Source organism: Hypanus sabinus, chromosome 5 (assembly GCF_030144855.1).
Source record: "Hypanus sabinus isolate sHypSab1 chromosome 5, sHypSab1.hap1, whole genome shotgun sequence".
In the NCBI taxonomy this organism is placed as follows: Eukaryota; Metazoa; Chordata; class Chondrichthyes; order Myliobatiformes; family Dasyatidae; genus Hypanus; species Hypanus sabinus.
In genome coordinates this window covers 14,089,839-14,102,728 of record NC_082710.1, presented here as the reverse complement: position 1 = coordinate 14,102,728, position 12,890 = coordinate 14,089,839, and the positions used below count along the sequence as shown (strand labels likewise).

At 40.3% G+C, this 12,890-nt stretch overlaps 1 protein-coding gene across 2 annotated transcripts in view; it reads left to right on the top strand.

The window, feature by feature from the left end:
- Positions 1-12,161, top strand: part of ccdc125 (coiled-coil domain containing 125) — a 51,650-nt gene extending 39,489 nt beyond the window's left edge. For both annotated transcript variants that reach the window (XM_059969405.1, XM_059969404.1), the window contains exons 9-12: positions 169-276; positions 2,486-2,660; positions 7,767-7,903; positions 11,312-12,161. In XM_059969405.1, coding sequence (XP_059825388.1) covers positions 169-276; positions 2,486-2,660; positions 7,767-7,903; positions 11,312-11,563 — 672 coding nt within the window. In that variant the 3' untranslated portion in view covers positions 11,564-12,161. The remainder of the gene's footprint in view (positions 1-168; positions 277-2,485; positions 2,661-7,766; positions 7,904-11,311) is intronic.
- The last annotated feature ends 729 nt before the right edge of the window (positions 12,162-12,890 follow it).

The window sequence follows — 12,890 nt, the reverse complement described above, 5'->3', positions numbered from 1 at the left end:
CTTAGTACACAAACCACTAACTTTGCACATTTGATGTTCCGTCATTCTATTAACAAATCTGAGAAATGCTTTTGGGGATATAAACAACATTGATTAAATAAACAATTATTTAAGTGTAATGCAACAGTTCAGCTGACACTGTCATTGATTGAAATTGTTCTTCTTCAGCTGGGGGTGCTCGGAGCCTGTCACTGTAAGGGTATCGGCGCGGAGCCTTGTGGTTGTGCCAGGATGGCAGCCGCTACCCGAAAGCAACTGTTGGTGCTGCAGCAGGAGGTGTGTTACTCACAAATATAATCTACAAGTTTTTAAGCCATGTCACTTTTTCACCACAATCTGCTACTGTGACCCTTGATGTTTATCGTACAACGCACACAAAATGCTGGAAGTAGGTCAGATAGCATCTATGGAAATGAATATAGAGTCGAAGTCGATGAAAGGTCTCAGTCCAAAACGTTGACTGCCTATACCTGTCCGCAGGTGCTGCCTGACCTGCTGAGTTCCACCAGCATGTTGTGTTGCTCTGGATTTCCAGAATCGGCACAATCTCTTGTGTTTAAGATTGCCATTATAGACTGTAAGCATATACAGATTTATTGGTTTACTCTAGGCGTAAATTTTAAACAAAAATCTATACATTAAAATAAGATAGAAAATGTGGGCAGTACACAGTAGAGCAGGGGTTCTCAACCTGGGGTCCCCTTGCCCACTGGTATTGTCCATAGCATAAAAAGGTTGGGAACCCCTGCTTTAAAATTAGCAGGGAGTGAGATTCCTTGATATTTTGTGCTGCCGATCCCAGAGAAGCAAAGATGGGAGAAGCAAATTAGAGTAAAATCAAATTTATCATCAAAGTGCATATAAGTCACTGTATACAACCTTGGGATTCATTTACTTGCAGAAATTTACAGGAAACACAATAGAATTTATGAAAAACTATACATAAATGAAGTATAGGTAATAACAAATGTGCAAATAAAAAAAAATTCTGAGGCCATGAATTGTAGTCTTTGAAAAAGTGTCTGTAGGTCATAGAATTTGTTCAGAATAGTTGTGAGTGAAGTTGTCCTGCCTTATGGTAGTAGTGAGAAGCGAGTATGTCCTCACAATGCATGGATTTGCTAACACTTAGCCAAAGTTACACTGGCACAAGCCCAGAGGAAATAGAGTCATAGGACACTATAACACAGAACTAAATGGACTACAGCCCTTTGGCCCATCTAGTCTGTGTTAAACTATTAATCTGCCTAGTCCCATTGACCTGTATGCAGACCATAGCCCTCCAGACACCTCCCATCCATGTATCTACACAACTTTCTCTTAAGTATTGAAATTGAACCCACATCCACAACTTCTGCTGGAAGCTCAAACTGCCTCTTATCACCCTGAGTGAAGACATTCCCCTTCGTGTTCCCCTTAAGCATTCTACCCTTAACCTATGACTTTGAGTGGACAAAGCCTGCTTGCATTTACCCTAGCTATAATTTTGTATACTTCTATCAAATCTCCCCCCCCCCCCACCCCATTCTCCAACATTCTGGGGAATAAAGTTCTAACCTGTTCAACCTTTCCCTATAACTTATGTCCTCAAGTCCTGGCAACATCCTTGTAAATTTTAAACACAAAGTACACTGCAGATGCTGGAGTCAAAGCAACACGTACAACACGCTGGAGGAACTCAGCAAGACAGGCAGCATCCGTGGAAATGAGCAGTCAACGTTTCCGGCCAAGACCCTTCGTCAGGACTGAAGAGGGAGGAGGCAGGGGCCCTATAAAGAAAGTGGGGGGAGAGGGCTGGTAGGTGCCAGGTGAAAAACCAGTAAGGGGCGAGATCAAGAGGTGGGAGAGGGGAAGCAGGGAGGGTATAGGCAGGAAAGGTGAAGAAGGAATGTAAGGGGAAAGCACTATGGGTAGTAGAAGAAGGCAGAATCATGAGAGAGGTGATAGGCAGCTGGAGGAGGAGGCAGAGTGAAACTGAGATGGGGGAAGGGAGAGGGAGGGAATTACCGGAAGTTGGAGAATTCAATGTTCATGTAAATTTGCTCCTTAATGTTCTCTCTTGACCCATTATTATGTGTTGCAATGTACTGCTGCAACAAAACAACAAACTTCATTACATACAGTATGCCAGTGATATTAAAACTGATTGTGATTTGGATTCTGAGAATTGTTAAAATAATATTCAGCTTAGCCTTAAAGGTGCATTGAAGCTATGACTTGTTAGACTAAGGCCTGAAATGTATGAGGAGCATTTGATGGCTCTGGGCCTGTACTCATTGGAATTTAGAAGAATTCCTCCTCTTCTCTGTTCTAAAGGAATGTCCTAAGGCCTCTGTTCCTGAACTCACCCACCACTGGAAATCTCAACTGTCATTGATACATTGATCAGGAGAAAAGAGTTGCAGCAGTTCGAGCTGTTGTAAGAATATATTAAAAAATAAGTCAACTAAGTTACTTTTTTTTGGATCTCATTGCAAACCATTAGATTGATCTTCAAAGAAAGCGTGAGGAAGAGGCACATCTTATGGCTGATGCATTTCGAAGTGCCTTTGAACATCAATTGAAAAGGACAAATGACCAAACTCAGCGACTTACTGAAGTAAGAAAACTGCATAGAAAATATCTGAAGAAAGGGCTCGTATGGACACCGTCCAAACAAGGTACATCTACAATGGGGATGTTGGGATGTTATTGGGGCCCCCGCCCTCTCCCCACCCCTTATTCTGGCAGGTAGTCCTGTGCCTGGGTTTTGCCAAATGCAGGCTGAAGTTCAGCAGGTCACCTCCCTCAGAACAAAGGTCTGCCACTACCTACCCACTGCCTCTGCACCCAGTTAGAACGTCACTAAAATTAAATGTTTCAGAACACCTTTGACTTACTGCAAAATTAAGAATAAGAAATTTTACACACTTAATATAAAGTACAGCACAGTACAGACCCTTCAGCCCACAATGTTGTGCCATCCCTTTAACCTATTCCAAGATCAATCTAACCCTTCCCTCCTACATAGGCATCCATTTTTCTTTCATCTATATGCCTATTTATGTTTCTTAAATCTCCCTAATGTATCTGATTCTACCACCAGCACTGGCAGTGTGCTCCACACACCCAGCACTCTCTGTGTAAAAAAGATCTACCTCTGCCATCTCCCACCCATACTTTCCTGCAATCGCTTTAAAATTATACCCCTGTATTGGCCATTTCTGCCTTGGGAAAATGTCTCTAGCTAGCCACTCGATCTATGCCTCTTGTTATCTTAGCTTTATTAAGTTAAAGGACAGGAACTCTAGGATAGCAATCTCAGGATTGCTACCAATGCCACGTGCAGGTGGGTTTAGAAATAGTAAGATAGTGCAGATCAACACGTGGCTGAAGACATGGTGCAGGAAGGAGGGCTTCAGATTTATAGATAATTGGGCAGTTTTCCAGGGAAGGTGGGACCTGTTCCTGCGGGACGGTTTACATCTGAACTGGAGGGGGACAAATATAGAGGCTCCAGTGGATTTAAACTAGATACAAGGGGGGAGGGGAACCAGAGTGTAGGAACAGATGTACGGGAGAAGGAAGAAAAAGAAGACAGTAAAGTTCTTTGTACTGTTAGAGGTAAACAGAGAGGAAGAGGTGGAGAATTTCCTAAATGCATTTATTTTAATGCTAGTAGCATTTTAAGAAAGGTGGATGAGCTTAGAGCACGGATTGATACATGGAAATATGATATTGTAGCTATTAGTGAAACATGGTTGCAGGATGGGTGTGATTGGCAACTAAATATTCCTGGATTTCGTTGCTTCAGGTGTGATAGAATCAGAGGGACAAGAGGGGGAGGTGTTGCGTTGCTTGTCAGAGAAAATATTACTGCGGTGCTCTGGCAGGATATATTAGAGGGCTCGTCTAGGGAGACTATTTGGATGAAATTGAGGAATGGGAAAGGTGTAGTAACACTAACAGGAGTGTATTATAGACCACCTAATGGGGAGCGAGAATTGGAGGAGCAAATTTGCAAGGAGATGGCAGATATTTGTAGTAAGCACAGGGTTGTGATTGTGGGAGATTTTAATTTTCCACACATAGACTGGGAAGCCCATACTGTAAAAGGGATGGATGGTTTGGAGTTTGTAAAATGTGTGCAGGATAGTTTTTTGCAGCAATACATAGAGGTACCGACTAGAGAAGGGGCAGTGTTGGATCTCCTGTTAGAGAATGAAATAGGTCAGGTGACGGAGGTATGTGTTGGGGAGCACTTCAGGTCCAGTGATCGCAATGCCATTAGTTTCAATATAATTATGGAGAAGGATAGGACTGGACCCAGGGTTGAGATTTTTGATTGGAGAAAGGCTAACTTTGAGGAGATGCGAAAGGATTTAGGAGTGGATTGGGACAATTTGTTTTATGGGAAGGATGTAATAGAGCAATGGAGGTCATTTAAAGGTGAAATTTTGAGGGTACAGAATCTTTATGTTCCTGTTAGGTTGAAAGAAAAGGTTAAAAGTTTGAGAGAGCCATGGTTTTCAAGGGATATTGGAAGCTTGGTTAGGAAAAAGAGAGATCTACAATAAATATAGGCAGTATGGAGTAAATGAGGTGCTCGAGGAATATAAAGAATGTAAGAAGAAACTTAAGAAAGAAATTAGAAAATCTAAAAGAAGATATAAGGTTGCTTTGGCAAGTAAGGTGAAAATAAATCCGAAGGGTTTCTACAGTTATATTAATAGCAAAAGGATAGTGAGAGATAAAATTGGTCTCTTAGAGAATCAGAATGGACAGTTATGTGTGGAGCTGAAAGAGATGGGGGAGATTTTGAACAATTTCTTTTCTTCGGTATTCGTTAAGGAGAAGGATATTGAATTGTGTAAGGTAAGGGAAACGAGTAGGGAAGTTATGGAAACTATGACGATTAAAGAGGAGGAAGTACTGGTGCTTTTAAGGAATATAAAAGTGGATAAATCTCCAGGTCCTGACAGGATATTCCCCAGGACCTTGAGGGAATTTAGTGTAGAAACAGCAGGGGCTCTGACAGAAATATTTCAAATGTTATTAGAAACAAGGATGGTGCCGGAGGATTCGCGTATTGCTCATGTGGTTCCATTGTTTAAAAAGAGTTCTAAGAGTAAACCTAGCAATTATAGGCCCATCAGTTTGACGTCAGTGGTGGATAAATTAATGGAAAGTATTCTTAGAGATGATATATATAATTATCAGGATAGACAGGGTCTGATTAGGAACAGTCAACATGGATTTGTGTGTAGAAGGTCATGTTTGACAAATCTTATTGAATTTTTTGAAGAGGTTACTAGGAAGGTTGACAGGGGTAAAGCAGTGGATGTTGTCTATTTGGACTTCAGTAAGGCCTTTGACAAGGTTCCACACGAAAGGTTGGTTAGGAAGGTTCAATTGTTAGGTATTAATATTGAAGTAGTGAAATGGATTCAACGGTGGCTGGGTGGGAGATGCCAGAGAGTAGTGGTGGATAACTGTTTGTCGGGTTGGAGGCCGGTGACTAGTGGTGTGCCTCAGGGATCTGTACTGGGTTCAATGTACTGGGTCATATACATTAATGATCTGGATGATGGGGTGATAAATTGGATTAGTAAGTATGCAGATGATACTAAGGTAGGTGGTGTTGTGGATAACGAAATAGGTTTTCAAAGCTTGCAGAGAGATTTAGACCAGTTAGAAGAGTGGGCTGAACGAAGGCAGATGGAGTTTATTTTTTTTCCAAATCTTTTTATTATTATTATTATCATTATTATTATTATTATTATTATTATTATTATTCAAAATACACAGGTACATTGAAGTAACAACACTTACAATGCCTCAAAAAATTATCTTAAAGATTGAAAATTTTGTGAATAAAAAAACCCCTACTAAGCAAGAAAAGAGATTTAATGCTGATAAGTGTGAGGTGCTACATTTTGGTAGGACTAATCAAAATAGGACATACATGGTGAATGGTAGGGCATTGAAGACTGCAGTAGAACAGAGTGATCTAGGAATAATGGTGCATAGTTCCCTGAAGATGGACTCTCATGTGGATAGGGTGGTGAAGAAAGCTTTTGGTATGTTGGCTTTTATAAATCAGAGCATTGAATATAGGAGTTGGGATGTAATGTTAAAATTGTACAAGGCATTGTTAAAGCTGAATTTGGAGTATTGTGTACCATTCTGGTCACCGCATTGTAGGAAAGATGTCAACAAAATAGAGAGAGTACAGAGAAGATTTACTAGGATGTTACCTGGGTTTCAGCATCTAAGTTACAGGGAAAGATTGAACAAGTTAGGTCTTTATTCTTTGGAGCGTAGAAGGTTGAGGGAGGACTTGATAGAGGTATTTAAAATTATGAGGGGGATAGATAGAGTTGACGTGGATAGGCTTTTCCCATTGAGAGTAGGGGAGATTCAAACAGGAGGACATGAGTTGAGAATTAGGGGGCTAAAGTTTAAGGGTAACACGAGGGGGAATTTCCTTACTCAGAGACTGGTAGCTGTATGGAATGAGCTTCCAGTAGAAGTGGTAGCGGCAAGTTCGGTATTGTCATTTAAAGTAAAATTGGACAGGTATATGGACAGGAAAGGAATGGAGGGTAATGGGCTGAGTGCGGGTCAGTGGGACTAGGTGAGAGTAAGCATTCGGCATAGACTAGAAGGGCCGAGATGGCCTGTTTCTGTGCTGTAATTGTTATATGTTTATCTAAGTCACCTCTCCTTCACTCCAAAGAGAAAAGACCTAGCTTGCTCACCTATCCTCATAAAACATGATCTATAATCCAGGAAGCATCCTGGTAAAGCTCCTCTGAGCCCTCTGTAAAGCTGGACATCCTTCCTAAAACGAGGTGACCAGAACTGAACACAATACTTGGTGCCATTCACCAGAGAAGGTGAGGCACGGCATCCAAGCTGAAATCAGTGCTGCCCTCTGGTGTTTGCTTGGCAGAAGATAAGCTGTACTGCATTCAACTGCCAACTGCTACAACATTCATTAACTCAGGGTCTTGGACTTCTTTTTGTGGGACTGTATTTTACTGATATCTTAAGTGTTTGCTATCTTATATGTGCCTTGTGCTGTGTGTGACTGTTGGTACTGTGGTTTGCACCTTGGCCCCAGTGTAACTCTGTTTTGTTTGCCTGGTCGCAGGTATTCATGCATGGCTGAATGACAATTAAACTTGAATGTGATTTCATGAATCAGTTCATTTGACTATTTAATTTACTAAATCAATCTATTGTCTCTCAGTAGATGATTTGTCTATTCATTTCATTGGGCCCACTTTTCACTGGCTATGAAAGCCATCAGTAGCCGACCAGCAGCGCTGTGAGTGACACTTCGTGGTTACACTTCATCAGTGGGACTGGAAAGCTGAAGCTTGACTTTTGCTTCCCAAACTCAGGCAGCACAAAACCTGTCCAGATGCACTCGTTATACAGTGAAACAACTTGTATTTTAGTCTGCCCTGGGGACTTGTGTCTAAATGTATCGGTCGCCTTCAGTCACAAATCAATTCAAACTTTCATATAGTGTAACACACAAATTACTGGAAGAGCTCGGCAGGTCCCACAACATCGGTGGAGAGGATGAATGAAGAGTCTCAGCCCAAAACATCGACTGTTTATTCCTCTATCATGCAGCCTGTCCTGCTGAGTTCCTCCAGCATCTTGTGTATGTTCCTCTGGATTTCCAGCAACTACAGAATCACTTGTGTTTTTTTTTACTTTTGACCAATGTTATCCCCTAATGCATTGATCTTGTGTCTCCCACGCCATTCCAGATCCTGCTGACAGAACGGAAGTGAACCTTACAACACTTGGGCAAAGGTTGAAGGGACTGTTCAATTCCTCAGCTGACTACAAGAAACTGGAATTCTTGGATGACCCCCAGGAGGTGCTAAGGGTGCTTATTGAGTTGGTCAGTATGCTTCCAATATTACCCCTCATAATTAACTGGGGCTGGGGAGAACAGATTCTATAGAATATTACATCAGATGTTCAAGTGTTAAGGAGGAATTATTACATTTTATTTTCTACTAATTCAATAGTTAGGGAATACTAGGAGTCAGATACTGAACTGTGCAAAATTCTTAGGCACATATCTTATATAGCTACAGCGCATAAGACCTTCACGCAGTACTGTAGTAATTTTATGTGTTGCACTGTACTGCTGCCACAAAAATAAAAAAGAAATTTTATTACATATATGAGTGAGGATAAGCCTGATTCTGATATGGGTCTGTATTGTGGACTGAGAGTGGGAAGGGGGCAGGGAGAGGGGAATCATGGTTGAGAAAAGGGGAAGGGAAAGGGGAGGGAGCGAGAAGCACTAGAGAGACATTCTGGAATGAAATGACCTTGCCTGGTGTCTCATAACTGTCTGTCTGTACCCACATCACCCCCTGCCCCTGCACTCCTTCTCTGCCACCTGTCCCACACCCCTCTTGCAGAGCTCCACTGTTGCCATCCCCAACATCCTTTGCCCCCACCTGATTTACAAACTCGCTCTCCACTCCACAATGACAAACACAGTACTGTGCACCTGAGATATATGCCTAAGACTTTTGCACAGTGCTGTATATATTATTAAAAAGTGTTGCAAATGCTAGAACAGGGACTAAAAAGTCTAATGTGCTGATTTCCTCCTTCAGTACCCTCTCCTAATAATTGAATAGCTGGTAACATTTCAGTTGTGATCCCTCATTGTTTCATAATTAGTCATCATTCTCTGCTAAAATGAGCCGGAACAGCATTATTTAGAAGACATTACAATTAAGAAATTTTCTCAATAATTTTAAAACTGTAAATAGCTTTTGATAATTTGGAGTACAACAGACTTTCTGTGGTATCTGCTTTGCTAAGAAGTAGAAATATGTCTACACGGTAATTTTTTAATATTGATAAGTGGATTATATTGATATTACTCAATAACATGATCTCACACTTCTGAAATCAATAATAATAATAAATAATAAATTTGACAGAAAATTGGCAAATAAAATTAAATAAGTAAATCTGAACTTCAATTTACAAGAATGTTGTTTTATGTCACAATTTATATAAAAAAGCTTGAGCACATAATGTTCACATTTCCAGCATACTGAACAGAACTACTAGATGTACAACCTCGTCACACTAGCAGAATGCAAAATAGAACAAGTTAGGAGCAAAGATGTAACCAGATTTCATTTCCAACAAGTGAGAAAGTACATGAATATGTCCAGTTTCAATGACGTCTCATGGAAAAATAACTAGAGAAACCTGAGTTTATAGATCGGCAACAAAACATCAGCCTAATATATTCCAAAGGCAATGATAGGGCTTGTGTCCACAGTTTGATATAAATGTGGTCTTGACTGAGCCGTGCTCACATTTGTATTTTATAGTTCCCTATATCTTAAATACATACATTCAATGCTTTCACTCTTTAACAACTCTGGGTCAATCACACCTCCTCAAACTATTTCCTCAGTGGTCCATTAACACTTCCACAACACTCACTTATCACTGCCCACCCTTCCAATTGTCCTACCACCAACCACATTAGGGGAATTTACAGTAACCTACAAACTTGGTGCTGCATGGTATTGTAGTAGTTAGCACAATTGCTGTACAGCACCAGAGGTCACAATCGGGGTTCACTTCCCTGTAAGGAGTAGTACATTTTCACCGTGACTGTATTAGTTTCTTCCAGGTGTTCTGGTTTCCTCCCACAGTCCAAAGACATAAGCTTAGGGTTAAGGTTAACCAGTTGCGAGCATGCTGTATTGGCACCAGAAGCATGCCCAGCACATCTCAGACTGTTTTGGTCGTTGACACAAAATGACACATTTCAATGTATGTTTAAATGTACTTGTGACAAATAAAGCTAATCTTTATCTTTAAACCAGCATGTCTGAGGCATGGGGGAAATGGAAAAGAGGAGAAAATGAGAATTGGGGGCAGTCAATTTGGGTCTTTCAGACTGAATCTGAATGATCTGCCTTATTTATACCAATCCAATGCAGTGTTATATATTATAACATAGAACGGTACAGCACTGGAGCAAGACTATTCAGCCCAGAATGTTGTGCTAAACCAATTAAATTAATAATCAAATGACCATCTAAACTAATCTCTTCTGTCTACACAATGTCCATATCCTTCCATTTCCCTCATGTTCATGTGCCTATCTAAATGTCTCTTAAAAAATCCTCTACCCCCATACCAAGCAGTGTGCCCAACACGTCCACCACTCTCTATGGGGGAGGGGGGAAGAATAAAGATAACTTGCCCCACACATCTCCTTTGAACTTACCCCCACTCACCTTAAATCCATGTCCCCTGATATTAGACAATTCAACCCTGGGAGAAAGATCAAGTCACATCAAGTGGCTTTTTATTGTCATTTCGACCATAAACTGCTAGTAGAGTACACAGTGAAAACAAAACAACGTTCCTCCAGGACCCTGGTGCTACATGAAACAACACTGAACTACACTAGACTATGTGAGACAACTCAAGGCCGCACTAGACCACGTAAAACAACATAAAAACTGCACTAGACAACAGACCTATGCAGGACTACATAAAGTGCACAGAACAGTGCAGGGCAGTACAATAATTAATTAATAAACAGGACAATAGGCACAGTAGGGGACAAATTTCTATATAATAATAAATTATGTAGAGGTCAGTCTAGACTCTGGGTATTGAGGAATCTGATGGCTTGGGGGGAAGAAACTGTTGCACAGTCTGGTCGTAACAGCCTGAATGCTTCGGTACCTTTTGCCAGAGAGGAGGGAGAAAGATAATGTCTGTTTACACTATCTATGCCTCTCATAATCTTATAAACCTCTATCAGATCTCCCCTCAGCCTCCACCACTCCAAAGAAAACAACCCAAGTTTGTCCAGTCTCTCCGTACAGCTCATGCCCTCTAAACAGCATGTTCTAGACAGCATCCTGGTAGACCTCTTCTGCCTTGACATCCTTCCTATAATTGTTTTTAACAGACTTGAATTTATTTATTTTTAATTTATTTAGAGATACAGCACAGTAAAGGGCCCTTCCACGCCACACAATAACACCCACGTAACCAATTAATCTGCTAACCTGGACGTCTTTGGAATGTGGGAGGAAACCTATGCTGTCACAGAGAAAACATGCAAACATCCTTAAAGACAGCAGCAGAAATTGAACCCTGGTTACTGGTGCTGTAATAGTGTTACACTAACAGCTATGCTACCATGCTGCGCCTTATGAAAAATTATTCACTACATATTCTGTTTTTAAATTCCTCTATAAATGATTAAATAAAATTCTGTTTCTCTGATTTATGTTGGCAGTTAAATGATAAGGAGGAGGCTCTGGCGCATCAGAGGAAAGTTAGCTACATGATGGCACGAATAATTGAAGAACAAGGTCGAAATAACTCAAAGAATACTCCAACTATTGACAGTTCTAATGTTCTTCAATGTCAGAAAGGATCTCAAGAATTCAAAAATATCTCTTGTCCTTCAGTTGATCAAAGCTTAAGGGGGAACAGAACTGTTTTGAGGACATATTCCTTTCCTCCAAGTTACTTTACAGAAAGATAAATAAAACAGATAATTTTTAAAATAGACTTTCTATGGCAAAATATTTAATGCAATTGAATGAAGTAGGCCAGAAATTGCAGACTTGTAATGAATGTTATCTATTTTTTAAAAAATCAACTCTTTAAAAGCACTGGTTTTAACTTTGTAACTAAACAGTCTTTCACTGCCATTTCGTTGGAATCTTGTTAATCTATTTTTAAAAAAGAGTTCAGCATTTAATATGCTATTCAATGGATCAGTGATTAGCACTTTATTGTATTATGAGAATTAATTACCATTTACCATACAATCTAGTATAAACAATGAATACAAACCTGGGAAAATCATTATCTAACTAATGTTGTGGCCAGTAAGACAGACTGAGCATTGTTTTCGGGTCTGGTCACTGAGATGTGATGGGAAGAATACAGGTGACAGACACATGGATGGTCCCACTTTGACGATCTCAGTTATGTGAAAAGAACAGTGAAATTTGGGTTCTGAATGAATGTACCTTCAAAACTAATTTTGTACAGAAATGTGGAATTGTTGAAGCTCTGTAACACCAGTGCAAATGTAGTTAACGAGTAAAAAAACAAACTTAATATTTTGCAATTGATTATTTTTGAAATTTGGCTTCATTATTTTGTTTTCATTTTAAAAAAGTAATTTTGCACATACCATATAACCGTAAGACATAGGCCATTCAGCCTATCAAGTCTGTTCCGCCATTCCATTAGGGCTGATTTATTATCCCTCTCAACCCCATTCTCCTGCCCTCTCCCCATAACCTTTGACCCCATGACTAATCAAGAATCTATCAACCTCCGCTTTCAATATACCTAATGACTTGGCCTCCACAGCTGTCTGTGGCAATGAATTCCAGAGATTCACCATCCTCTGGTTAAAGAAATTCCTCCCCATCTCTGTTCTAAATGTATGTCTCTCTATTCTGATGCTGTGTCCTATGGTCCTAGACTTCCCCTCAATAGGACACATCTCTCCACATCCACTCTATCTCAGCCTTTCAATATTCGATAGGTTTCAATGAGATTCCCTTCATTCTTCTAAACTCCAGTGAGTATGGACCAGAGCCTCGTCATATGTTAACCCTTTCATTCCCAGATTCTTGTGAACCTCCTCTAGACCCTTTCCAAAGCCAGCACTCTCTTCTTAAATAAGGGACCCAAAACCGTTCACCATACTCCAATTGCTATCTGACCAATCGCTTATAAAGCACCAGCATATTTTCATATTTCATATATGAAAATAATCTCATATTCTGCTTTCATATTCTAGTCTTCTCAAAATGAATGCTAACATTGCACTTGCCTTCCTTAACTGACTC